Genomic DNA, 24,779 nt, shown 5'->3' with positions numbered 1-24,779 from the left:
TTCCATTATTACCTCCCTTGGCAGTCCATTACAGTTTGGATGCAACAATTTCACTGGCTTCATTTCGTTGAAGTATCATCATTAGGTTCATTATTGTTTAGGAAGTCTTATTCCTTCTTTTATATAATGTCATTTTTAAGATGACACACTCTGTTGTTATTTCGTAGTTTATGGTAGAGTGATACAAAATGGGTGCTGAAACTAGCATTCTGGAAAACTGTGAGATCGGAGCTAAGCTTCCTCTAAAAGCCGATGTTGATTGGGTTGTCCAGGAAGCTGTTCAGAAAAATCCCAATTTACCCCGTCTGGCTATCTTCACTAAAAAAAAGAAGGACTGCAAAAGAGAAGTGGATATAATTGCACTTAATGCTAAAGTACGTGTACATTTAATTTCTCTATGTTGAACTTTGTGTATGTCTTCATACTGCCTTTCAAACATTCGAGATCGATGTTTTTTTTTTATAGAAACGTGTAAAATATCAAAATTTAAACCTTTCTTTTTTTGGCTAAAAATTAAAAAACTTTTTTGTAAATTGAAAATTTAAATTCCTTTTCGCGAAAGATTTTATCTAGAATGATTTACGTCGGGTTTTCGTGTTTTAAAATGAAATTGAGAATAAACAAATTTGAGGATGTTTTTCAACTAAAATATTTAAACAGCATAAAATGGTGTTGTAACACTTTAAAATTGTTTCGTTAATGAACATAGGAAATTATAAGATCGTGATAAGTGCACGTGTCATATCTACATGTGTGTATATTATGTAAAGGTTCACTGAGTACTGGCATACGTGGTCGATGAAAGCAGAAGACATTATTCGGTTAATATAGGGCGTAACAAATATCAGAAAATCAAAAAAAAAATGTGTGTAATAGGTGTAAAACAACTTCCTATGAACGAATATGAAAAAAAAAATTCGCGCACGCGAAAGGGGGGTGGGGGAGAGGCCGCCCTATATTAACCCATTATTCTTTCCACTCCTAGCAGGTGTTTCATTTTCATTTATCAACAATCGATTATTTGAACGTTTTCCTCTCAGTGAATCTCCAGCAGAGGGGGACGGGACGCGTATTTTGATTCTACAGTGGGGCCATCTACATAGTTGTTTGATTAATTAAAATATCAGACAAATTGCTTTCAAATGAACATCACCGTATAATACATGGAAGGGCATTGGATAAGATCGTTCTAGTTACCCCTAAAACGACAAGACGCGTCATTCACTTTTCATTTCTTGCCTTAGACATATTTGGCGAAAATAATGCCATTGAATTGTCATCAACAAGGGATTTTGACCATTTCTCTCATAGGAATGTCTCAGTTAAATTGCTCACATATTGTCTTCATCCTCTTATTATTATTTGGATTGGAAGCTTTACTCCAAGGTTTAGTTTGTGTATTCCACAATTTTGTGTACATTATTAATCTGCTTGCTGTCAACTCTTAACAATGCTCAGCTCTTCACTTTTCCTTAACCTTATACCCAGAGGCATCATCCACATGTTGATAAACATTTTATGCCAAGCTTAGATTTCTTCCATGAACAGAGAACTCAAAAGCATCCTGCAATGGAGACATGACAACTTAGCCTCTTTCAACAATATAATAACTATTTTGGGTCATATAGTCTTCTATATTGTCCTTTCATGCAATGAAGTTGTTACCAATGTTAGTCCTTGCAATCTCTGATTATCTTTTCTTATGAACTTTACATAGTGTCTAGCTAAAACTGCATCGTTTTTGGGGCCAAAAAAACCTGCAGGAATGTTGATACTGTTATGCACAACATTAGACAGCATCCAGAAAGGTCATGCAACTAACTGATACAGATTCACTAACTGACTTCAAACTCTGGCCCATGGACATTCTGCCTCTTCTCTCTGCTTATTCTGTTACTATAAAATGGTCACACCCATCTTTCCTCTATTATCCCTATTGTGTCTTACGTTATAGGTTTAACCATTTGCAGGGATTCAATACATATGTCTGTACATATACGTTTTTTTAAAGCAAGGGTGGAGTGCACTTCATATTGCTTGTGAGAGCTTTTCAGGTCCATTGTTAGGTAGTTGCTATTTGAATAAACCTTTAAAATTTAAAAGTTTGTCTTATGGGTGTGCATGGAAGGAAAAGGAATTCTGTTAGGCAACAGTTTTGGGAATGAAGAAATGCATATAATGTTTGATAGAGCATTTAGAGAATTGAATGAATTTCAGACAGCAAGAGCCAGAAGATTTCATGGGCAGTGAGGTGTGCTTGTAGGTCATAAAAAAGTAACAGTAGAAAGAACAGAGAGACAATAACTGTAAGACTACAAAATATTGAATATTTTCAATTAGAGAAGATCAAATGAATGGCTTTCATTTGACTAACAATTGCAATGATTGGTTTATTTATAAAATAGTTTTTTGTTGTGTTAGCATCAGGACAGACTGAATGTGTAAACAATAAATACTTATTGAGTAAAACTTGTCACAACTTAATGACAGTCAGTGTTTATTCTAAAGAATAAACATGTAAATTAATAGGAAATTTTGCTGGTGGTAAATGATATATCTGCTTTTGATGACTTTTTTGACTAACAGGATGAAAGCTTCTTTACGATTGGGAGCCAAGCACTGCAACATCAATAGAAGAAGTGTCAACCACAAGGGGGACGATGTTGAAAAGTAAACCTCATAAACTATATATATAGTGGAAGCCATGCTGGGTGTCAGGGAGCAAGTCATTATCTTCAAGGAAACAAGCAATCAGCTTCCTCCTGAGGTGTTCCATGATTTTGGTGACATGGAAGGTGTGTGTGTGTATATATATATATATATATATATATGTATACAGGGGTTGGACAAAATAATGGAAATATTTAGCATCATAATTTTGAAATATCTATAAAACTGTCAAAAGCTTGTTCATTTTTATGTATTTTGATTTATTATTAGTGTTGCTTAATATGTTTTGCTAAAATTGCTGTTTCTTTTCAGATATCATCAGAAAAAGGTAATAAAAATTCATTAAAATGACTGATCTATCGGACTTTGAAGGAGGTCAAGTTGTTGGTGCTCATATGGCAGGCGCTAGCGTAACGTAAACAGCTGAAATGTTTGGTGTATCAAGAAGTACTGTCTTGAAAGTAATGACAGCCTTTGAGAAAGAGGGAAAAAACCTCCTTGTCAAACAGAACTCCGGAAGAAAACCAAAAGTTTCAGATAGGAACCGTCAGACTCTTATGCAAATTGTTAGAAAGGATCACAAAAGTGCAGCTCCCAAAATTACTGCAGAGCTTAATGACCACCGCGTTTTCCACAGAAACTGTTTCCACAGTTTCCCCAAAAACTGTTCGCTGGAGCTGTACAAAGCCGGATTTCATGGTGGGGCTACAATCAGAAAACCACTACTTTCAAACACAAACAATGCAAAGCGTTTAGAGTGATGTAAAAGCCTACAGAATTAGTCCCTAGAGCAGTTGAAGAACGTTATTTTCTTGGATGAGTCATCCTTTACCTTATTTCCGACCACTGGCCAAGTATACGTGTGGAGACAGCCAAAAGAAGCATTTGACCCAGACTGCCTTCTTCCAACTGTTAAACATGGAGGAGGATCTGTGATCATCTGGTGGGGCTATATCTTGGAAATTCGCTGGCTCAATGGTTTCCCTTCATGGCAGAACTAACAGTCAAGACTATTTAAGCATTTTATCTGATCAAATTCATCCTATGGTTGCAGAACTGTTTCTGAAAGGAAACACAATCTTTCAGGATGATAATGCACCAATTCACACAGCTAAAGTTGTTACTGAATGGCATGAGGAACATTCTAGTGAATTTGAACATTTTATCTAGCCGCCACAGTCCCCAGATCTCAATATTATTTATAATTTATGGTTCATTTTAGAAAAACAAGTAAGGAGTCGATGTCTTCCACCATCATCACTACAAGAACTGGAGACAGTTTTAGCTAAAGATTGGACAAAAATTCCTTTGGAAACAATTCAAACTTTGTATGAGTCCATACCTCATATAATTCAAGCTGTAATTACTGCCAAGGGCAGTGCTACCCCATATTAAAATAAATTTGTTTGAAATTTTAAGGTGTATATAAATACATCATCATCATCATCATCGTTTAACATCCATTTTCCATGCTAGTATGGGTTGGATGGTTTGACCGAGGGTCTGGGAAACCAGGAGGCTGCACCAGGCTCCAGTCTGATCTGGCAGTGTTTCTATGGCTGGATGCCCTTCCTAACGCCAACCACTCCGTGAGTGTAGTGGGTGCTTTTTACGTGTCACCGACACAGACGCCAATATATATATGGCCAAAAAATCCATTTGCTTTTTCCAAGCAACAGTAAGACAAATTTTAAACACAAAGCAATTTATTTAATCAATGATATAATTACTGTTTTGTTCCAGTATCTTTTGTCATCTTATGAGTAGACTCATTATTTCCTGCTCAAAGAATTTCCTGTCTTTACTGGCAAAATACCCTTCCAGGTGAAATTTTACATATTCTTCAGTGTTGAAGGTCCATTCAATGAATTTCGAGGAGACTGAAACAGGTGAAAATCAGAAAGTGCAAGGTTGGGTGAATATGAAGGGTGTGGCAAAACTTCCCAGATAGGTCTCAGTATCTTCTTCCACGTTTACAAAAACTGTGCAGTCTGGCACTGTCATGATGAAAGATCCTTATTAGCAAGTACTGGATGCTTTTAGTGTCCAGCTGGTCATAGTGCACATCTGAATTGATGGTCCTGACCTTGGGAATAAGCTCATAAAAGGCAACATCCTTCCAGTCCCACCAAACTGAAAGCATAACCTTTCTCAGGTGAAGTCCTGCTTTGACAATTGATTGGTTTGCTGTGCTTCACATTGTTACAGACAATCCATTTTTCATCCCTTATCATTCTCTTCAGGAAAGGGTAACTTTCTTCATGTTTCTGCAATAAATCACAGATGGAAATCCATTGAGTCAGGTTAGCCTTATTCAATTGATGTGGGACCGAAGCATCAAGCCTGCTGTCATAACCAAGCTGATGCAGATGGGTTTTTCAACACTCAGTTTGAATATTTGTAGAATATCTGCAATTATCCTGGTTGTATAGCAGGGGTTGGTGTTACTATTTATCTCAGTTCACTGACCAGAGTGAGGTGCATTTTCAATCAAAAATTTCCTGATTGAAATCTTGAAACCCATTACTGGCATGTTTCATAACAGCATTCTCTCCATACACAGTGCATAACTCCTTGCAGCTTTCCACTGATTTCTTGTCTTTTTTAAAATTAAAAAAAAACTATAAGGTGTCGATAATGTTTGCTTTGGTACTCCATTTTCAGAGTGATTCCAAGTACACAAAATACAACCTGTCAAGCATCTCATGGATGCACATGTGCAAGAGACAAACTGAAGTTAGCTACTTATTAGAGTGCTTGAAGTTTAGCATTGATAAAACTAACTGAACTTTTTGGCTGATCCAGTGTGTGTGTGTGTATATATGCCAGCATGAAAAAGAAAATGTTAAATGATGTGATGATATATGTATGCATATAATATATATATATATATTATATATATATATATATAATATATATATATATAATATATCATATATATATATATCATATATATATATATCATATATATATATCATATATATATATATCATATATATATATATATATCATATATATATATCATATATATATCATATATATATATATCATATATATATATATCATATATATATATATCATATATATATATCATATATATATCATATATATATATCATATATATATATCATATATATATATCATATATATAATATATCATATATATATATATCATATATATATATATATATCATATATATAATATATCATATATATATATATATATCATATATATATATATATCATATATATATATCATATATATATATATATCATATATATATATATATGTACATGTTTCTCTATTCCGTAGCAACTGAAAGTACTGCGTCATCCAGCAATCGTCCGATATATTTTGTCAGGTCACTCAGCTGATGGCTCCTATCTGGTCACTGAGTTTGTAAAACCTCTAGAAACAGTGACTAAAGACTTGTCTCCTGTGGAAATATGTTCAGGCTTTTATAACATTATTGATGCTTTGGTTTTCCTTCATGAAACAGTAAGTATCTTAAGTGCTTTTTTTTTTATTTCTATATTTTTACAGATATAACTTTTGTCATTTTTCTTCTTTCTGTTTTCTACTGCCTGTTTTTATTTATGTTGTTGTTGTTTTTAGCTCCTGATCAACGACCACGTTTGGATGGTTTTCTTACGTACCACCGGCACTGGTATCACAGCTACAATTTCCATTGACGTTGATCGATTTCGATTTTGACATATTCAATCTGATATGTAAATATATATGTGCATACATATGGGAGATCTTAACATTGTTTCTATTCTTGCAGCAAAATAATACCTTCAACTTAAGATGCCATTATATTACATACACTTGCATCAAAATTAATTAGCACTTCTCAAATTTCTACATTAAATAGGTTAAATCAATTAACCTATGAGCTGTTCAAAACGTCTTACGCGATGAGAAAACTTAGTATGGTGTGATTTCGGTCCTTGCGAGGCGCTACCTATATCTATTAAACAAAGGAAGATTTGTCTGCATCCGCACTCCAAGTTGTTGTTGCACTGCTATGTCAACATCATAAGGCTGTAGACTCTCAAACTGCTCTGCAAACAAAGTTACGTCATCGTTCTGCGCAACAGTGAACTCGCAACAAAGCAATAGTTCGAGATATGGCCACTAGGTGACAGCACATACCTTGAGTGAAGAGCAAATCAAGGGTGCTAATTAATTTCTGACGGTAGTGTACTAGGGCATGCAATTCAGAAATATTTCAAATGTAAGATATGTGAGATAATGGAGGGAAATAAGAGAATGAGATAACTAAGGATACAGTGATGTCACAAGCTTTGCTTTGTCTGTATATTCTTCTCCATATCCCATTCACCCTCTTTCTCTTGCATGTCTAGTTTAACTCTCATTTTTACTCAGTCTCTCACTTCTTAGAATCCTCTTTATTACTTTCCTCCTTCTCTCTGTTTCTTTCATGTTTTCTCTTTCTTTTTATTAATTCTGTTATTTCTGCTTCTCTATTTTTCTCTTCCTCTTTCTCTCTCTTTTCAATCATCTTTATGAGTACCAACATCACCACCAGTGCTTCTTCCATCACTACTGTCACAACTACCCTCTATTTCTTTCTTTTTTTAATTAATTGAGCTACTTCTCTGAGCATAACACAAAAGTAGGTCAAAATATACTATGGTATTAACTTACAGATTTAATTTATGAGAAACAGAACAAAGAAATCTCTAACAAAACTTTATAATTATTTTTTAAGGTTGAAATCTCACATAACAATATTTGCCAGTCTTCAATTTTTGTGACAAAAGATGGTACCTGGAAATTGGGTGGATTTGAACATGCATGCCATTTTGAACAGCTGACACCCAAGTTTTTGGAAAATTGTCGAGCTCTTCGTAGTCAAAGTGCAATCTCACCTGAGGAAAAGGTAATTTGTTTTCATTTCTTTCTTTGCATTTCTTTTCTTTCTAATTTACTCTTTTTCTTAATTTGTTGTATGAATCTAAAAAATATATATATAAAGTAATGTTTTAAAAATAAGAAGTTAAAAATAAATTTAGAAAGAACTCAAAATCAAACAATTCCACTTAGATCTCCTCTGATCTTTGTCTCTTACAGGCTGATAATCTATGTATTAGTTCAAAAGCAATGCATGTATTGGATGCTTACTCTTTTGGGAAACTTGCTGAAGAATTCTTTGACCAACTCAAAGAATTAGGTTTGTATTCATCAGTTACTGACTCAACTTACAGATTATATAAAACACACACACACACACACACACACACACACACACACAGATAATCTCTAGTAACATCTGTTATTTCATGGTAGTGAGTTTGGAATTTGTACTTATCATTTCTGCTGTGTAGTCTATTCTGTTTAATGTAATCAGTTCTTAATAGTTGCTCTTGAGCAACAGAGATTAGGGCCCCTGTTCCCAAATTTAAATCACTCTTAGCTATATATTACCACTTTTTATCTTTGTTTTATATTCTACATCTCTATGGAATAGTCCATGCGTTCTTTTCTCTAGACACCTAATTTCAGTTTCATCCATCTTCAAATATTTGTACTGTGTTTATCTTTGCAATCTTCAATTTTCCACAAGCCTGGCCTTCTTATTTCCAACAATAGTGTTTCTGTGGCATTTTTTATGTAGCCTGCTATGTTTTCTTCTGCTATAATGCTGTGTTTGCACCCAAGCTGGCTTCTCTATTTCTTGGTTCATACATTCTTCCTCCTCTTTTTCTTGATACATAAAGTTTGTGTCACTCTTTGTATGAAATACCTTATATCTAGTCAACAGCTTTCTTGTCTTTCTGTTTAAGCCGTTTGCCTCTTCTACTGTCCATGCAATTATCCCTGCTCCTTATCTAAGGAGTGAGACAATCCATTGTTGACAGCTTCAATCTTATTCTGTTCCTTCAATTTTGATTTGAGAACTAGTCTTAGTCTGTGCAAGTATTCCTCCTTAAATGTTTCATTTCTTTTTCCATTACTTTGTTCATTTTCAATATTTCCAATTACTTATAACCCACCTCTTCTATTTGCTTCATAACCTCTCCTGATGGCATCACCAACCAATCCATGTGTTTAATTTTGTCTTTATTCAAGACTAATACACCACACTTTTATAATCCAAACTGCATTCTGATGTGACTACAAAAATGTATACACCTATTGCACCCCATATCAATGAGGGAACTGACCGGGGATTCATCCTTACTGTAAAGCTTGAGGTCATTCATGAACAACAAGTGGTCAACCTTTTGTTGGTGACCATTTAATTCATACCTAGCCTTAGCTTTCCTCAAAATCATTGTTAGTGGTATCATGCACAATTCAAAAGTCAGTGGTGACAGACAATCTCCCTGAAATATACTTCTCTTGATTTCTATTTTCCTTGAGCTTCTTCCATTTGCTGTCAGTTCTGTCTTCCACTTCTCCATAGTTTTTCCAAGAAACCATTTGACATTTCATGCAATCCATATTCCATGATACAAGAATGTGTGGGATCATATCGTAGGCTTTGTGGTAATCAATCTCTAAATGCTGTTTTGTCTATCAGAAGTTGATCCTTGGTACCTCTGCACTTATGCTTGTACTCTTTCTGCTTATCTAGTAAAACACTATTTTCTTTAAGATGTACATTGTAGGTGATGAGCATAATATCAATCTGTAATTATCTACTGCATTCCCTTTTGTAATGCCTTTCAAGTGTAAAACAGTTTTGCCCCTAGTCAGCTCACTTTGGTGTCACTGGGCATTTAACTCAGCATGTAACAATGTGTTGAGTTCTGCTATTTGTGCATGACATTCACTAAATCTTTTGATCCAGTAGCCTTGAACTACATCTGGTCCTGGATCCTTCCAATTACTGATCTTTTTTCTGACTTTCTTCACATCCCTAACTGAAATGTGTAGTTCTGCCTGCTGTGGGCAAACTGTTGTAACCATTCAATATCCTTCTTATTCTTATCTTTACTCCAAATGTCACTCCAAAATCTTTAACTTCTATTACTATCTAGTACCATCACTTCATCTGTACACTCCATTTCTTTCTTGGTAAAATCTCTTCTGGTCTACCCTGAATAATTTCTTTTATTAATATTTCTTCATTCTTTGGCCATATCTTGCCATCTTTGTTTTATTTGCAATATGATGTTGCTTGAGTTCTTCCATTACTATTTTTTGGCCTTTTCTTTCAATGCTTTATATTTTTGTTCATTTCTTAGTTCTCTCTTCTCTTTTTGATTTAAAGCAGAAATGTCCTCCAAGAGCGTATCTATACTGGCTTGTATTCTTTTCCACCTTGGAAAATATGAGAGGAAGATTAACAGGGAAAATAGCTTTTGTATGTGGAAGATGCCCAGGTACAATAAACATTAAAAATGTACAGAAAATATTCTCTATCAACTACAAGAGGGGTAAGCTAGATGTAGTAGCTTCCGTTACCTAGGTGACCAAGTTAGTAGCAGAGATGGATGCTCTGTGAGTGTAGCTATAAGAATAAGAATAGTTCAGAGAGCTCCAACCTCTGCTGGCAACAAAGGGCCTCTCTCTCAGAGTATGATGCCTGTGTGCAAACAGCTATGCAGTGAAACATGGGCTGTATCAGCCAAGGACATGTGTAGCCTTTCAATTTGCCAGTCCTGGTCAACGGATGTTAAATGATAATGATTATGTTCTTTTCTCTGGTCTTTTGTATTGTCTTTTTCTTTTTCTTGACACCTACACCCATATTTTGTGCTGCAAAAATGCTTGCTGACTTGATCAAATTAATTGTTTCTGTAATGTTTTTCTGCCTTGATGTATTTCAGAATTTCATTCACCCTTTTTGTTTCTTGGTTCAGCTTCCATCAGTCAACCTTTTTAAGGTTGCAAATAATGTTGCTATTGTCCTCCTGTAACCATGCTTTTATTCTGTCATATATTGCCTTCTGTTCATGTCTTCATTAATTTCATTGTCTTCCAGACCATCTATATGTCTCTCACTGGACAAACAAACTATCACTGTCCTTTTCCAGTTGGTTACCAGAAATCTCACCCCTGTCCTCTACTGTAATTTCCTTTTTCTCACAAAGATCTGTATTTCCCTCATTTCTTTTGCTGTTGTTTTCTAATACCTGTCTTTTGATAACTTCATGCTCCACTTCTGGCAATCAGCAATTTTTTTTATTATTGCTCTAGCTTAGTCACATAATTTCTGTTCAGTGAGTTGAAACAAACTGCTTTCTCTCTGTTGTCTACATTGCTTGTAGCCCATAACAGGAGAACCATTTTTGTCTACAGGATTGCTCAGGTATTAACACTCCATGATCACAATATTTATTTGTTTACTCCACCTTCACCATGTTTGCTGATCTATCACTGGGTTACAACCTACTGAAGCCAGACCAGTTGCTCCAAGCATGCTAGGCATAACACCTTCACCATCATAGATTTCAGTCCCATTAACACATTTGTTCTCAAAATTTTGATTTGTCATTGTCATTCATATGAGGTAACAATTTGTCAGGTCATGCAACTACCAGTGTTTTTATCATGACACTATCCCTGTCAATCTATCTACCTTCATCTAGAGAGGCTATCCCATGCTAGGTTTCAACTTGGTATTCCTTACCCTATTATTTTTATTACTATCATTATTATTACCACCATTACTACTATTGTTATTACTATTATTGTTGTTGTTGCGGCTGTCTGTTCTAGTAACCACTAAGGTAATGGCAGTGCTAGAAGTGATGAGGTTGAAAGAAGTGTTGTAATTCAAAATTGTTACTTTTTCCAAACACTTTGCTTGATTTTTCATGTTGGTAGTTTGGCTATATTCTCAGTGGTATATGCCCAAATGCTGTTGTTTTGTATATGGGCTTCACATTTACACATGCGATATTTCAACCACTAATTTTACATGATAATTAGATATAATACATAAAATAAGTGTTGCTTTACCAGTTTTTTCAAAGTAATCCATACACAAAGAGAGATAGTAAAAGTTCTGTACAGATAAGAAAAAAAACAACATTGACAATGAGAGTTTTGTATAGTAGGACTGGCTTTGTTGATACAATATCATGCCTATAATTTTTGTTTGAGTTTGCATTTAATACGTAATGGGCACTTTGTGTATGATGAGATGTGTATAATGTGTATATATATATGAAATGTACTTAGTGCCTGATTTGGTCTGTGTCAGTAATTAGGTTATATTCTTGTTGGTTTACACCATCATGTTGTTTTGTACAGGGTTTTCATGTTTACACCGTTTTTCAATCACAATTCCATGTGATAATCAAAAGTAATGTTTAAAAGTAAATATATTACCACTTTTTGTCTATTTATTATTATTATTTGTTTTCTTAGGAGACCTTTTTAAAACATTTGAATTGCGAATTCAAGATGAGTATCTCAGTCGAGACCCAAAACAAAGACCACCATTAAAATGTTTGTTGACTGATCGCCTTTTTAAATACGAGTGAGTCAGATATTTTTTTTGTTTCTTTGTCAACTTGACCAGTCACTTGTGGGCAAATGCTAGAGAATTTTTGATAGTTATGATCATCATTATCTTCATTGTTTAATTAATTTTTTGCATTATGTATGTACCACATCTTCATTTTATCTATGTACCAAATATGTACATATCATATCTTCATTTTATCACTGATTCCTTGCATTTTCAGCTTTCACTTCTCCACTTCCTTCAATTAATACCACATTCACCTTTCCAACAAATGTCTTTGATGCTAAACTGCTTTCTTAATTCACTTACACTCAGCCTCTCGTCATTTTAGTTAATAGAATGTAACTAAATTTAGTTACTTACTTACAGTAGAGTTATTGTAATCATTAGGTATCAAAGTCTTTCATCTAAACTTAGTTTATTCCTCAAAACTCTGTTTGTACATCTACAACCTGTTCACTGATTGAGTCTCAGTAAACAAGATCTTAAATGTACAATGAAAGTTTTGACACTTAAGAATATGAGTTGACTCGTCTCTCTGTATTGAGTCACTCCATCAGTAAAAGTTCTGTTGTTATTCTCAGATTAGCTTTAAAATAATAACTTAACTTAGCATTTAGATAGCTAAAAATATATATTATCTATATAAAAAAAAAATTAATAAAGTGTAAGGGCATTTTTAATAGCTGTAATGGTTCTGCGATGCTACTTTTGTTTTAATCCCAACATCAATCCACTTGTTAGAAAAGTGCAATGCAGGAATTTATATTTATTTTTACATCTATTTTCCCCCCACCTTTTCTTAAATCGTGTCAGTGGGTTGTCATTTTTATATTGAAATCTTAGAGGATGTTATGGTATAATTTTGATTCATTCATTTTCAAAATTTGATGAAATAGTTGAAATTTGAAATATGGACAAGAATTATGCTGAAATAAAAGACTAAATCTCTTAGTTGTAGTGTGTGTTTGAAAGCTTATGCTAGTGTCATGTTTCAATATACATGCTTCAAAAAGAGCTACTGCCAGGGATGGACAGACATCTATCCAGTTATATACATATATGAGGTCTGATCAATAAGTTCTGGACTGTTGCCATAGTAACGAAACTAAAGCATGAAGGCAAAACTAAAGCTGCTTGGCAAAGATTGACCTTGAATTCTGCTGTGCATGCGCACTAAGTTTTAATATCCTAGCTCACTTTGCTGTTTACAACAGTGCTTGGAAGGAAGGTGTGTAGCATGTGATCATCGCATTGACCATGACAGAGAAAGTTGCCATGGCGATAGTTGCTCAGAGGCCTGTGCAAAGTTGCAAAAAATGTATCGAGAGGAGTGTATAAACTGCACACAAGTATATGAGTTCAGACATCTCCAAGATAGCTGAAAAAATATCGGTATTGACGAATGTTCTGGGAACTGAGAAAAACATCACAAATGTGTGTGCAACTGTGAGGGGAGAACATTGAGTCACCATTCATGAGTTATTAGAGGATGTGCAGATTAGTTACGGTTCAATTCAGTCCATTATCATTGAAGATTTCAGTATGAGACATATGTCTGCCAAGTTTGTGCCTAAGACATTCAAGTTTCAGTTGCACAAGATATCCTTGATTGTGTTGAGAAGAATGAAAACTTTTTGAAAACTTTGTGTAGACCTCTGAGCAGGTATCACCAAGCTTTTGGCAAAATTTGATGCAGATTCTCTGCTCAACTTTCTCTGTCATGATCAATGTGATGATCACATGCTACACACCTTCCTTCCAAGCACTGTTGTAAACAGTGAAAACGAGCTAGAATATTAAAACTTAGTGTGCATGCACAGTAGAATTCAAGGCCAATCTGTGCCAAGCAGCTTCACTCTGCATGCTTTAGTTTCATTACTATGTCAACAGTCCAGATACTTATTGATCAGACCACGTACAAACACATTGTCTCACTCTTTCTCTCTCACTCTCACATACATTCTCTCTCTCTCTCTCACACACACACACAATCTCTCTCTGTATGTGTGATGAAATTTATGTATGTGTGACTATATATTTAGTATAGGTTGTTAAGGTTTGTATGTTTAGGCAAAGCATTTATTTTTACATGCTTCATTTCACTTTATTATTGAAAATATGTAAGTCATTTAAGAGAGACTGATGTCCTTTTCAGAGGGGTGATTTATCTCATCCCTTTAACATTACAGAATCTAGAGCTAGGTACTGGTTGTATGAACCCCTATTGTTAGTTAAGTCAGTTAAATTCAAGAATTTTTTTTAATGTGTGGTGGTAGACGTAAAAAAAAGAGTAAGAGAAAGGATATAACTTGCATTAATTTTATTTAATTTTTTTTTTCTTTCAGAAACCATTTTCTTGAAGTTAAACTTTTCCTCAAAAACATCACATTAAAATCTAGCGAAGAGAAAACAGATTTCTTCAGGTGTGTCCCAGTTTATTTCTTTAACTTAGAAAAATCCCTTTCAGAGATACATGTTACACCAAAAGAGAAAGAAAGACAAACACTTTTGCAATGTTTTACTGATTTCAGATGTCAACATTTTAGCAAATGTTAAGGTGGCAAGCTGACAGAATCATTAGCACACTGGCAAAATGCTTAGCAGCATTTTGGCTGTCTTTGTGTTCTGAGCTCAAATTCCATTAAGATCAACTTTGCCTTTCATTCTTTTGGGGTCAATAAAATAAGTACCAGTTGAGCACTGGGGTCAATGTAATCGACTTACTCCTTCCACTGAAATTGCTGGCCTTGTACCAAAATTTGAAACTAATATTTTAGCAAATGCTATCTTACGTTTTTGGCCCATGACACTCCATGTACCCCAAGTAAGGCATGTGTAAAATTTGAATGAAATTGGTTGGGTAGTTCTTGAGTTTTAGTGATGCACACATACAGACAGACACGCACACACATTCTCAGTTTTAAATATATAGATAATCCTTTCTATTATAGGCGCAAGGCTTGAAATTTGGTGGAGAGGCTACTGCTGCTTTGTTTGCTTACTTATTTGTTTATTTTTGCAGCCAAGTTGTTTCAATGCTGCAGGAATATTCTGAAGAACTGGTTGGGAGTCAGTTGATTCATTTATTGCTTTCTCGGTTTGTTGTCTTGAACAAAGATGCTGAAGAGTTCTTGCTTCCAAGTCTTCTTATTCCTCAACAAGGTTTGTGCTATATCAACTATATTTTTTCTTTGATTACATTTTTTCTTTATTCCAGTGAAGTAACACTTTAGCTGAATAGTATTTTATGGTGTGTTGGTGTGGTAATAAGCTTGCTTTCCAACTACATGGTTTTTAGGTTCAGTCCCACTTCATGACACTTTGGGCAAGTGTCTCCTACTATAGTCCTGGGACAACCAAATTCTTATGAGTGAATTTGCTAATCAGAAACTGAAAGAAACCTGTTTGTGTGTGTTTGTATCATCATCATCATCATCATCATAATTTAACATCCGTTTACCATGCTGGCATGGGTTGGATAGTTTGACAGGAGCTGACCAGCTAAAGGGCTGTTCTGGCTCCCTGTCTGCATGGTTTCTATGGCTAGATACCCTTCCTAATGCCAACCACTTTACAGAATATACTGGGTGCTTTTTATGTGGCACCAGCACCTACAAGCCCACAAGATTAGGGTTGCAGCGGACGAGCCTGTCTTTCATCTTTCTCAAGTTACTGAGTTTAGTGGGAGTTGGGATCTTGTGAAATCTTGCTGAACAAATTTGTATGCTGGATATGATAAATGATATGTTTATTGTAATATATTTGACAAATATATTAATAGGCACAAGTGTGGTTGTGTGATTAAAAAGTTTGCTTCTCAACCACATAGTGTTTGGATCAGTCCTTCTCTGTTGCATCTTGGGCAAGACCCAGCCCCAACCAAAGGCTTATGATGAGATTTGGAGGACAGAAATTGAAAAAAGCCTGCTGTGTGTGTCTTTTTATCTTGGGGTTGTGTGATTGTTGTTAATGAATTTCATTCATTTCCAGTATATTGCAAAAATATATCTGGCCATGAGAAAGTATTACCTTGCTTGGGAACATGTGAGGGTTGATGACAAGAAGGGCATTTGGCCGTAGAAAATTTACCTCGGTAAACTCCATTTACCCATGCAAGCATGGCAAAATGGACATTATATGTTGCAGATGAATATGTTTATCATCATCATCATCATCATCGTTTAATGCCTGTTTTCCATGCTTGCATGAGTTGGATAGTTTGTCTAGAGTTGGCAAGCTGGAGAGCTACACCAGATTTCAATATGATTTGGCTTGGTTTCTATGGCTGGATGCCCTTCCTAACATCAACCACTATACAATGTGTGCTGGGTGCTTTTAACATGATACTGCACAAGTGCTTTTTATGTGGCACTGGCAAAAAGTGGATTGTTGGCTGAGTTGTTAGAGCATTGGATAGGGTGACTTGCCATATTTCTTCCTCCAACTTTCTCTTCTAAAACTGACTCCCATCAAAGGTCAACTTTGTGTTTCATCTTTCCAAAGTCAGTAAGTAGCATACTTGGCCAGGACACTTGACTGGCAGAATTGTTAGAGTGTCTGTTCTGGGTATTTTGCTCTTTGTGTTATGGTGGCAACACCTGCAATACCACTGCTACAGAAGTGTGTCAGTTCTGCCTTTACCTTTGAATGAGGTCAAGGCATGGAAAGAAGAGATTTGCATGTATGGATAACTGCTGATCTTTGATAAAATATCTTGTTGAGTGTTACTCCTTGGAGTGGACCTTTCCAAGTGCAGAAGCATATGGATGCTCTGAATATTCTTAATGAATTAAATAATTTTAATTCAATTTGAATTGAATTTACTGAATGGAAACTATATTCAAATTCATAAGCTAAAGCAACAGCATATTTTTGCATTATTTTCACAGCTCAGAATAACGATTCCAGTGAGAAGTCAAGCAGCACTCCTTGTTCATTGTCAATCTTCAGTAAACCCGTATTTAAAAAGTACGTCATTCCAGAATTGGTAAACATTTTCAAAGTCCGTGAAGTTCATATCCGTCTACTTCTTTTGAAATATTTCCGTTATTATGTTGAGTTATTTGAAAAAGAAGAAATTGAGGAAGTAATTTTCCCACAGGTGACTATTGTATTTTGCAATCATTTGCCTTTCATTTATTTGTGCAATTTTCTTTCCTCGGTATTCAGTCAGTTAGGGTGAGGCAAGTAAAGTTATTGTGTCTTAATATATATTATTATAACATTGGGTCTAGTCATATGTATACAATTCTAAAGCATAGATTTACCTTATAAGGTTATGGACAGTTGTACAAAACTTCTGTATTTCTTCCTAATGAGATTTTAATTTTCAACTTAAGTTTATATCTTGCTTTCATTTCTTGTTATTAATTCAACGAGGAATGTTTTTTAAAGATAAAATTTCATTACATCATTTTTATATTAGCGTTTTTAGTCATAAAGCTTATTGCAGATATTTAGATTGTTTTATAGAGTCCCAAGTAACTTAAATTAACTGTCTACTATTAGTAATGTAACCTTAGAGATCTTGGGGCTAGTTTCATTATGTATTACACATATAACTTAGTAAAATAAATATTTTCTTTTCTTATTTTGTATCATGATTTAGTTTAATATTTTCAATTGCAATTCTTTTAAATAATGACAATTATGCATGCATAAAACCTCAGATATATGATATTCATACTTTCATACTTGCCCAAAAAGCCCAACAGAGAAATGACATACTTGTTATTGACCCACTTTATTAAGAACTCACTGCTGTAATGCAGTACAGTTTATAAAATTCCAGTACAGTTTATAAAATAAGTGGAATCCTCTTTGAAGTTTTGGAGTGTAAAATTTTGCTTATGCTTGCAGGGGGAGGTTTCATCCCCAATATTTAAACTATTAGCTTTTGATTAGATGATGTTTGGTTTTTTTGGTAGTGCAAAGCTCACATTTGGTGCCCCATTCCCTGTATTAGTTGGTTTTAGCAATAATACTCCAGGTTTATTTCTTTGCATATAGTTACATATAGTATACTTTTAAAGTTCATTCTTAAAAATACCCATTCTGAATACTACAGTTTTACAAGTTCTGAATGTTGCTTCTTTCTTTTAGTTGCTTCTTGGACTTCGTGATGTAAATGACAAACTAGTGTCTGCCAGTTTACATGCTGTGGCAGACCTTGTTCCAATATTGGGAGGGGATACTGTTATTGGAGGACCACAGAAGCAATATTTCAAAGAAGGTAAACCCAAGGTATGTTACATTGTCCAGTTTCTAAGCATAGCATTTATTGATTCCTCTGTTTATTCAGTTACTTTTTACACATATAAATCAGTATGTAAATATGTTATCTGACTTTCATAATTAGACACCTGTAGCAACTCTAGAAAAACATAATCATGGTTGTTAGTAGTGTGTTGTTTGATGGTGATTTTCGTGATTACAGTAGGATTGCTTTTTTTTACAGAAAGTCTGATGTTTGTGTTTATATATACATTCCAAAACAGACACTGAAGCCTGATGCAGTCTTCTGCCTAACCAGCTCCTGTCAAACCGTCCAACCCATGCCAGCATGGAGAGTGGATGTTAAATAATGATGATAATAACATATGTAATGATATATCTGGGCGCTGTGTAGTGTTCTTGAGCGAAAAACACTTCATATCATGTTACTCTGCAATCATCTTGACATCTGACTTGTAGCACACTTGTGCACCTGAACAGGCCATGTTGAGGGAGGGAGGGAGCTAATGTACAGCACATACATTTGACCACTGTAAAGCAAATCATTTGTGCAGGTTGTTCAGCAAAAACTGAACATTCATATTCATCTTTGACAGGAGATTCCATCATAGATATATAAAATAAAATACAAAATGGGACAAGAACGCAAAACATCCAGACAACTAGATGATACGAAAAGGGACAACAAAACATCCAAATAGACGATACAAAAAAACAAGGACTGGTCATTCGAAGCCTTTTATCATCAATCAAGAACTGGATCATCCTCGCAATTTCGGCTGATTAATCTTGAGATTGCTCCAATCTGGCCAGCCCCAAGGAAAAACTAAGCTAAGAGCATTAGATTCCTTGGAAAAAAGCATCGAATGTATATGAAAACAAGGACAGAAAAACAGACGATGTTAATTCTTTTAAAGGGATGTCAGCATCCAAGTTCCCTGGTTTTATCCAGTGTATCAGTGGAAAACTAAAGATGCTAGCTTCGCATTGATGGATATGGGTATATTATTGTTTATGTAGGAGAAAAAGAATTTCAGTAAGCATTCAGGCAATGGTTTATTGATTTTGTTGGGGATGTATTTCCTTTTTTGTTGTTTCTCTCATGAAGACGCAAGGCTCTGTGGTTAGAGTGTCAGGCATACAATCATTACAATAATGATTTTAATTTTTTTATTATTTTGATTTGTTAACATTAATGCTTTCCGAAATTAAGATCGTTAGTATCTATTCTCACTATAATATAAATAAATATATTGTGCACAAATGTTGACAACGTAATATATAGCTATGATAAATAGTAAGCGGTTTTGATTCATCATCATTCTGTAGCTTTCAACACATTAACCCTTAGAACCTGAAATGCCAGTGCACCAGCACTACGCCAAGGCTGCATATTTCCGAAATGCTGGTCTACTGACACTCCACGTGTCTTCATTTTGTTACACACTATAAAAATAGCCACTTGAACTACTTCGCAACCAGTCAGCGAGCGTGTTATTTCGGGTCTTCAGCATACATGTTCTATCGTGGATTCCTTATTTTGTGCTTGAATTTTGCCAAGAATGTCTGTCAGTGCTGAAGAAGCACTAGCTCAGAATCTCAGTGATGATTATGAGGATTTAAACAAGTCTGATTACGATAACAAAAGAGATTTTGAGCAAGAAACTAGTGAAGAATTGCCCAGCGATTCTGACAGTGATCAAAGTGAACTTGTACACAATGTAGACAATGCTGCAGTGCATGCCCAAATACCCCAGGCTAATAGGAATGGGGTGTGTTGTAGTGGGCTTGGCAGAGGCTTGTAAACATGAATATTCCTGGTCCCTGGAGATGAGATACAGCTGGTTTTACAGCAAGACATTTTAGTCCTAACCACCCTACGGCCCAAAGGATATTCCACCTCATATAAATGGAGAAAGTGGCCCACTGGATTTCCTTTCCCTGTTCTGGGATGGTGTACTTTGGGACATTTTGGTTAGAGAAAGTAATAAGAGTGCCACACCTGTCAAGGCTGCTAAGCCCAATAACTATGCTGCAAAAAATGGTATGATATGACAGTAAAAGAGATTAAGGCCTTTATTGGTTGTATCTGGTTTTTGTGGCTGGATCCCCTTCCTGTTATGAATCAATAACATGAACTGAGTAAATTTTATCATATTACCATCACCAGTATGAGCAGGGACGTCTGTAGCAGTCTCCTCTGTTCTGCATCAATGTTTTTAATTAAAAGTTACCTTTGTTCATAGACAAGTTGCCTTCACAGATTTTACAGTCTCCACATCTCTATTCATTTCATGTTTTTGGCTTTTTTTTTCTTTTTCACAGATACCCTTTTTATCTCCTGTCACTTAATAGCATGAACTGGGTGCATTTTATCATGCTACCAGTGCAAGAGAGGTTGTTCCCATCAAATTAAAGAGTTAATTTTATCTTGTCATCTCCTTTCTGAAAAATAGAAGACTGAAAACTTTGACATTCATATTTTTCTCGTGTGTTAGGAGAATAAGTGAAATATTCTAATTTTAAATTCAGTTCACTGGGAGCTTACCACTTGTATTACATTTTTTTGTACTAATTCAACTATTACATGCTCTCTATTATGTATAAAAGTTACCTTATGTTTGCTTATATTGTTTTCTTCATTTTAGAATGTTCAAAGTGTAATAAAAGAAGAAAAATTAACTTCAGTAAAGCAAGCACTTAAAAAGCCGTTGTTGAAAGATCTCGCAGCCTCAATGTAAGACTGACTATTTCTATAGACTAGTATTTCTTTAATATTGATGTCATAGTAAAGATTGTAATTATTTTTATATGCTTTTTGTTTAATTTATAAACTAGATGAGAATGAACCTCACAGAGAATGTTTCTATTTATCAGACATTTTATCGATCTATCTACATACTACTAAAATTCTTTTATTGCATGCTTGCTTTCTTGTCTGTCATTTAATACAGCCAAACTCGTACATAATGGGAAAATACTCCAAAAGTAAAGTACTCCTGAAATGTGAATAAAAGTGGAATAAAACAAGTTTCACATAAATTGGACCATGGATTCTCAAGATAGGTGTTTTTGGGGGGGTTTGTTTCCACAAATTTAAGTCGTAAAACCTGGAGTTAATACCCTTTACTGTGAACACTGGATAGTTTTGTTGGCGTAATTACAGATGTGTACCCCACTGATTTTGTTGCCTCATAACTTCCAGTATGCAGCCACTACAGAGAATCAAACCCTGTACTTCACAAATTCCAGCTGAGCACTCTGTACCATTAAGCTAAACAATTTTAGTACTTACAGAGATGTATTTGTATAGAAAGTGACTTGATCTGAGATCATGTGTTGAAACAAAAACAATTGCAGTGTGGAAGGTGTATAAGCCATTTAAGAACCCACAAAACACTGTTAGATTCACTTCAACATTTAAATCTAATTTGTGTCAAAATATTTTTGTCACTTTGAAACCGTGACCTGTTCACTGACAAAACTTCAGCATAAAGTTTTGTCAGTGAACAGGTCGTGATTTCAAAACGACAAAAATATTTTGACACAAGTTACATTTAAATGTTGAAGTTATCTAACGTTTTTTTGTGTGTTCTTAAGTGGTTTATAAGCATCTTCCATGTTGCAATTGTTAATTTTAGTACTGTTTTAGTGCTATTTTAGAATCTTCTCTCAGGAAACGATAATAAGTAAACAGTAATCATCTATTATTTTCTTATGTTATTTGATATTTGATGCATTGTTATAGTTAATGCTTACTTCAGATCATAGGTGATGTACCATGGACATAAATTGGCAAAGGTCCATAGCACAATTGGGTTTTTCTTTTTTTTTTTTGCTTGGTCTAAGTACAAAATGTGCATTGTAATTTTTACTCTTACAGCAGAAATTCATATTTACTGTGTTGCATTTACTTTTACAGAAGAAGTCCTTTGAGGAAATCTAATAAACATACAGATGAAGAAACAGATAAAAAACATTGTAAAGTAATTCTTGAAAATAATGACAAGGCAGCTAAAGTGATTGACAGCGTACCCAAGAAAGGTGAGTTGTTTCTGATATATGTTAAGCTTGCAGTTATTTCCATGAGATGTGAATAAAATTTATAGTATCATTTTAAAGTCTCAGCTAACCCTTCTTCCTCTTCCTCCTCTGCATCATCATTTTAACATCCACTTTTCTATGCTTACATGAGTTGAACAGAGTACATTGAGGCAGATTTTCATTGGCCAGGTGCCCTTCTTATTGCCAACACTTACCTGTTTCCAAGCAAGGTAATATTACCTCATGGCTAGATGTATTTTCATAGAATAATGGAAATGAATGACATTCATTTACAGCAATAACGTGATGTCAAGACAAGGAGACACAAACACACAAACACACTCTCTCTCTCACACACACACACACACATGCATTTACACACACATAATGGGTTTCTTTCTGCTTCTGTCTCAGCCTGGGGTGCTAGTAAAAGACATTTGCTTAAGATGCCATGCAGTGGACTGAACCTAAAACCATGGGAATCAAATTTCTTAACCATTCTTGCACTTACATGTAAATACCTATGTATTTAAGGAATGTATTAAATATAAATCTGAGCTAAAAATATTGGTAAGCCACTGTATATATTTGGTAAAATTGTTTCTTACTGTTTCCTTAAAACAACAGTAAATAACTTATTCAGAAAATGGTTGCATTCTTTACTGGATGCAACAATTGTCCGATAATCTTTGAACATTATTTCAGTTATATTGGACATGAAACAAATTCAGAGTCCATATAGTATTTTTTTCACAATATTATATCTAAGTAATTTATATTCTAAAGTGGAAGTAGTAATGGTTCAGATTCATTCTTATGCAAAACATCTAAATATCTTGGGTTTTGTTATTCATTTTTTTTCTCTTTTTTTCCCCAGATTTTATTATTGAAGATAATTCTGTAGAAGTGAAAATTACTGACCCTTCAGCAGAAGTGATATATGAAAAATATAAACCAGATGATCCCGATAACTGGGTAGATTGGGACAACCCTGAAGAATGGGATGATGATGAAAAAAATCAGTATTTTGAACGTGAAATTGAAGCTGAGCTAGCTCAGATGAGTTCAGTAGGTGATTCTGTTAGAAATAAGAAGCAACTAGACAATGAAATTCTAAGAAACGCTGTCAATGATATCCATTTGAACTCAGCAGATGTAACTTCAGTTAATAATACCAACTCTAAATTAGATGAAACTTGGTCTTCAACAGCTGACTTTAATAGTTCATGGGCAGGAGACCAGCCCTCAATAGATTCAAACCTCCATGCACTGACTGTCATTAAAACACACTCTAGACAAGAAATTTCACCTAATAGCCTACATTATTCTGCCAATGTGTCTAAAAACATTTCTGCCAAACAACTTGGTGAAGAATTTGACATCATGAATATTAAGGTACCTAAGAAGTCCCAAGAAATTGACTATTTTGCTGATATGCAGCCTGTGATATCCAGTTCTTCCAAAGCAGAACTGTCTGAAATAGCTCTTTCTACTAGTCATTCTGATGACTCAAATTTTAAAGAGGAACAAATTTTGAAGAGTTCATTGTCTTTTGCTATTTCAGAAGATGCTGCTGAGGTAAGTCTATTTTCTTAATTGCTTAAAAAAAATGTTCATAAACATTATTATCTTAATTAAAGTTTTCCTTGTACAAATAGATGCAGTTGTAGATGTATGGTAAGAAACATGTTTCCCAACCACATGGTTCCAGGTTCAGTTCCACTGTGTTGCACCTTGGGCAAGTGTCTTCTACTATAGCCTTGGGCTGACCAAGCCCTGTGAGTGGATTTGGTTGACGGAAACTAAAAGAAGCCCATATGTGTGTATGTATGTGTTTGTCCCACTACACTTATCAACCAGTGTTGGTGTGTTTGTATCCCCATAACTTAGCAGTTGGACAACAGAGACCGATAGAATAAGTACCAGGCTTTAAAAAAGATGTACTGGGTTGATTCATTCAACTAAAAATTCTTCAATGTGGTGTCCCAGCAGGGCCACAGAGCAAACCACATAGTATTACTTGTCTCAGTTTGCCTGACTGCCAAACTGTAGAAATAGCTGTTCCAGCAATATGCAAAAGTTCTAATTAACTTAGTTTGCATTCCTAATTATACTTGCATGAAAAGATAAATAGAGGAAAAAAATTTGTATAAATATCCACTCAGAGTTTATAATATTAAATCATACCTCTTTTGAATTTTTTTTCTCTTGAATATTATTTAAAATCATAATTTAATGAATTTAAATATTACTGTTTAATGTAAATAGTTGAAATATATAAATATTTTTCTTTTCAGGTAAACATAGACGGCTGGGGTGACGATCTAAACTGGGAAGAAATAAACTCTAAAATAAATTAATATTTATAAATTTTCA

The 24,779-nt window shown here is 34.6% G+C and overlaps 1 protein-coding gene across 1 annotated transcript; it reads left to right on the top strand.

The window, feature by feature from the left end:
• Positions 1-8: 8 nt before the first annotated feature.
• LOC115213240 (protein-associating with the carboxyl-terminal domain of ezrin) lies at positions 9-24,779 on the top strand. The gene is made up of 13 exons (XM_029782177.2): positions 9-374; positions 5,984-6,169; positions 7,410-7,580; positions 7,772-7,871; positions 12,023-12,134; positions 14,471-14,548; positions 15,148-15,287; positions 17,015-17,226; positions 18,228-18,368; positions 21,008-21,096; positions 22,282-22,403; positions 23,281-23,981; positions 24,701-24,779. The coding sequence occupies exons 1-13, from the start codon at positions 189-191 to the stop codon at positions 24,761-24,763; spliced, it is 2,301 nt and encodes a 766-aa protein (XP_029638037.1). The 5' UTR covers positions 9-188; the 3' UTR covers positions 24,764-24,779.

Source organism: Octopus sinensis, linkage group LG1 (genome assembly GCF_006345805.1).
Source record: "Octopus sinensis linkage group LG1, ASM634580v1, whole genome shotgun sequence".
In the NCBI taxonomy this organism is placed as follows: Eukaryota; Metazoa; Mollusca; class Cephalopoda; order Octopoda; family Octopodidae; genus Octopus; species Octopus sinensis.
The sequence above is the reverse complement of the archived record's forward strand: the minus strand, read 5'-3'. Positions and strand labels throughout refer to the sequence as shown.

Excerpts from the sequence above, each read along its gene's own strand:
- LOC115213240 (XM_029782177.2), top strand. The coding sequence starts at position 189 with ATGGGTGCTGAAACTAGCATTCTGGAAAACTGTGAGATCGGAGCTAAG. Across the intron at positions 14,549-15,147 it reads GAGAAAACAGATTTCTTCAG|CCAAGTTGTTTCAATGCTGC; the intron begins GTGTGTCCCAGT and ends TTATTTTTGCAG. Across the intron at positions 21,097-22,281 it reads AAAGATCTCGCAGCCTCAAT|AAGAAGTCCTTTGAGGAAAT; the intron begins GTAAGACTGACT and ends TTACTTTTACAG.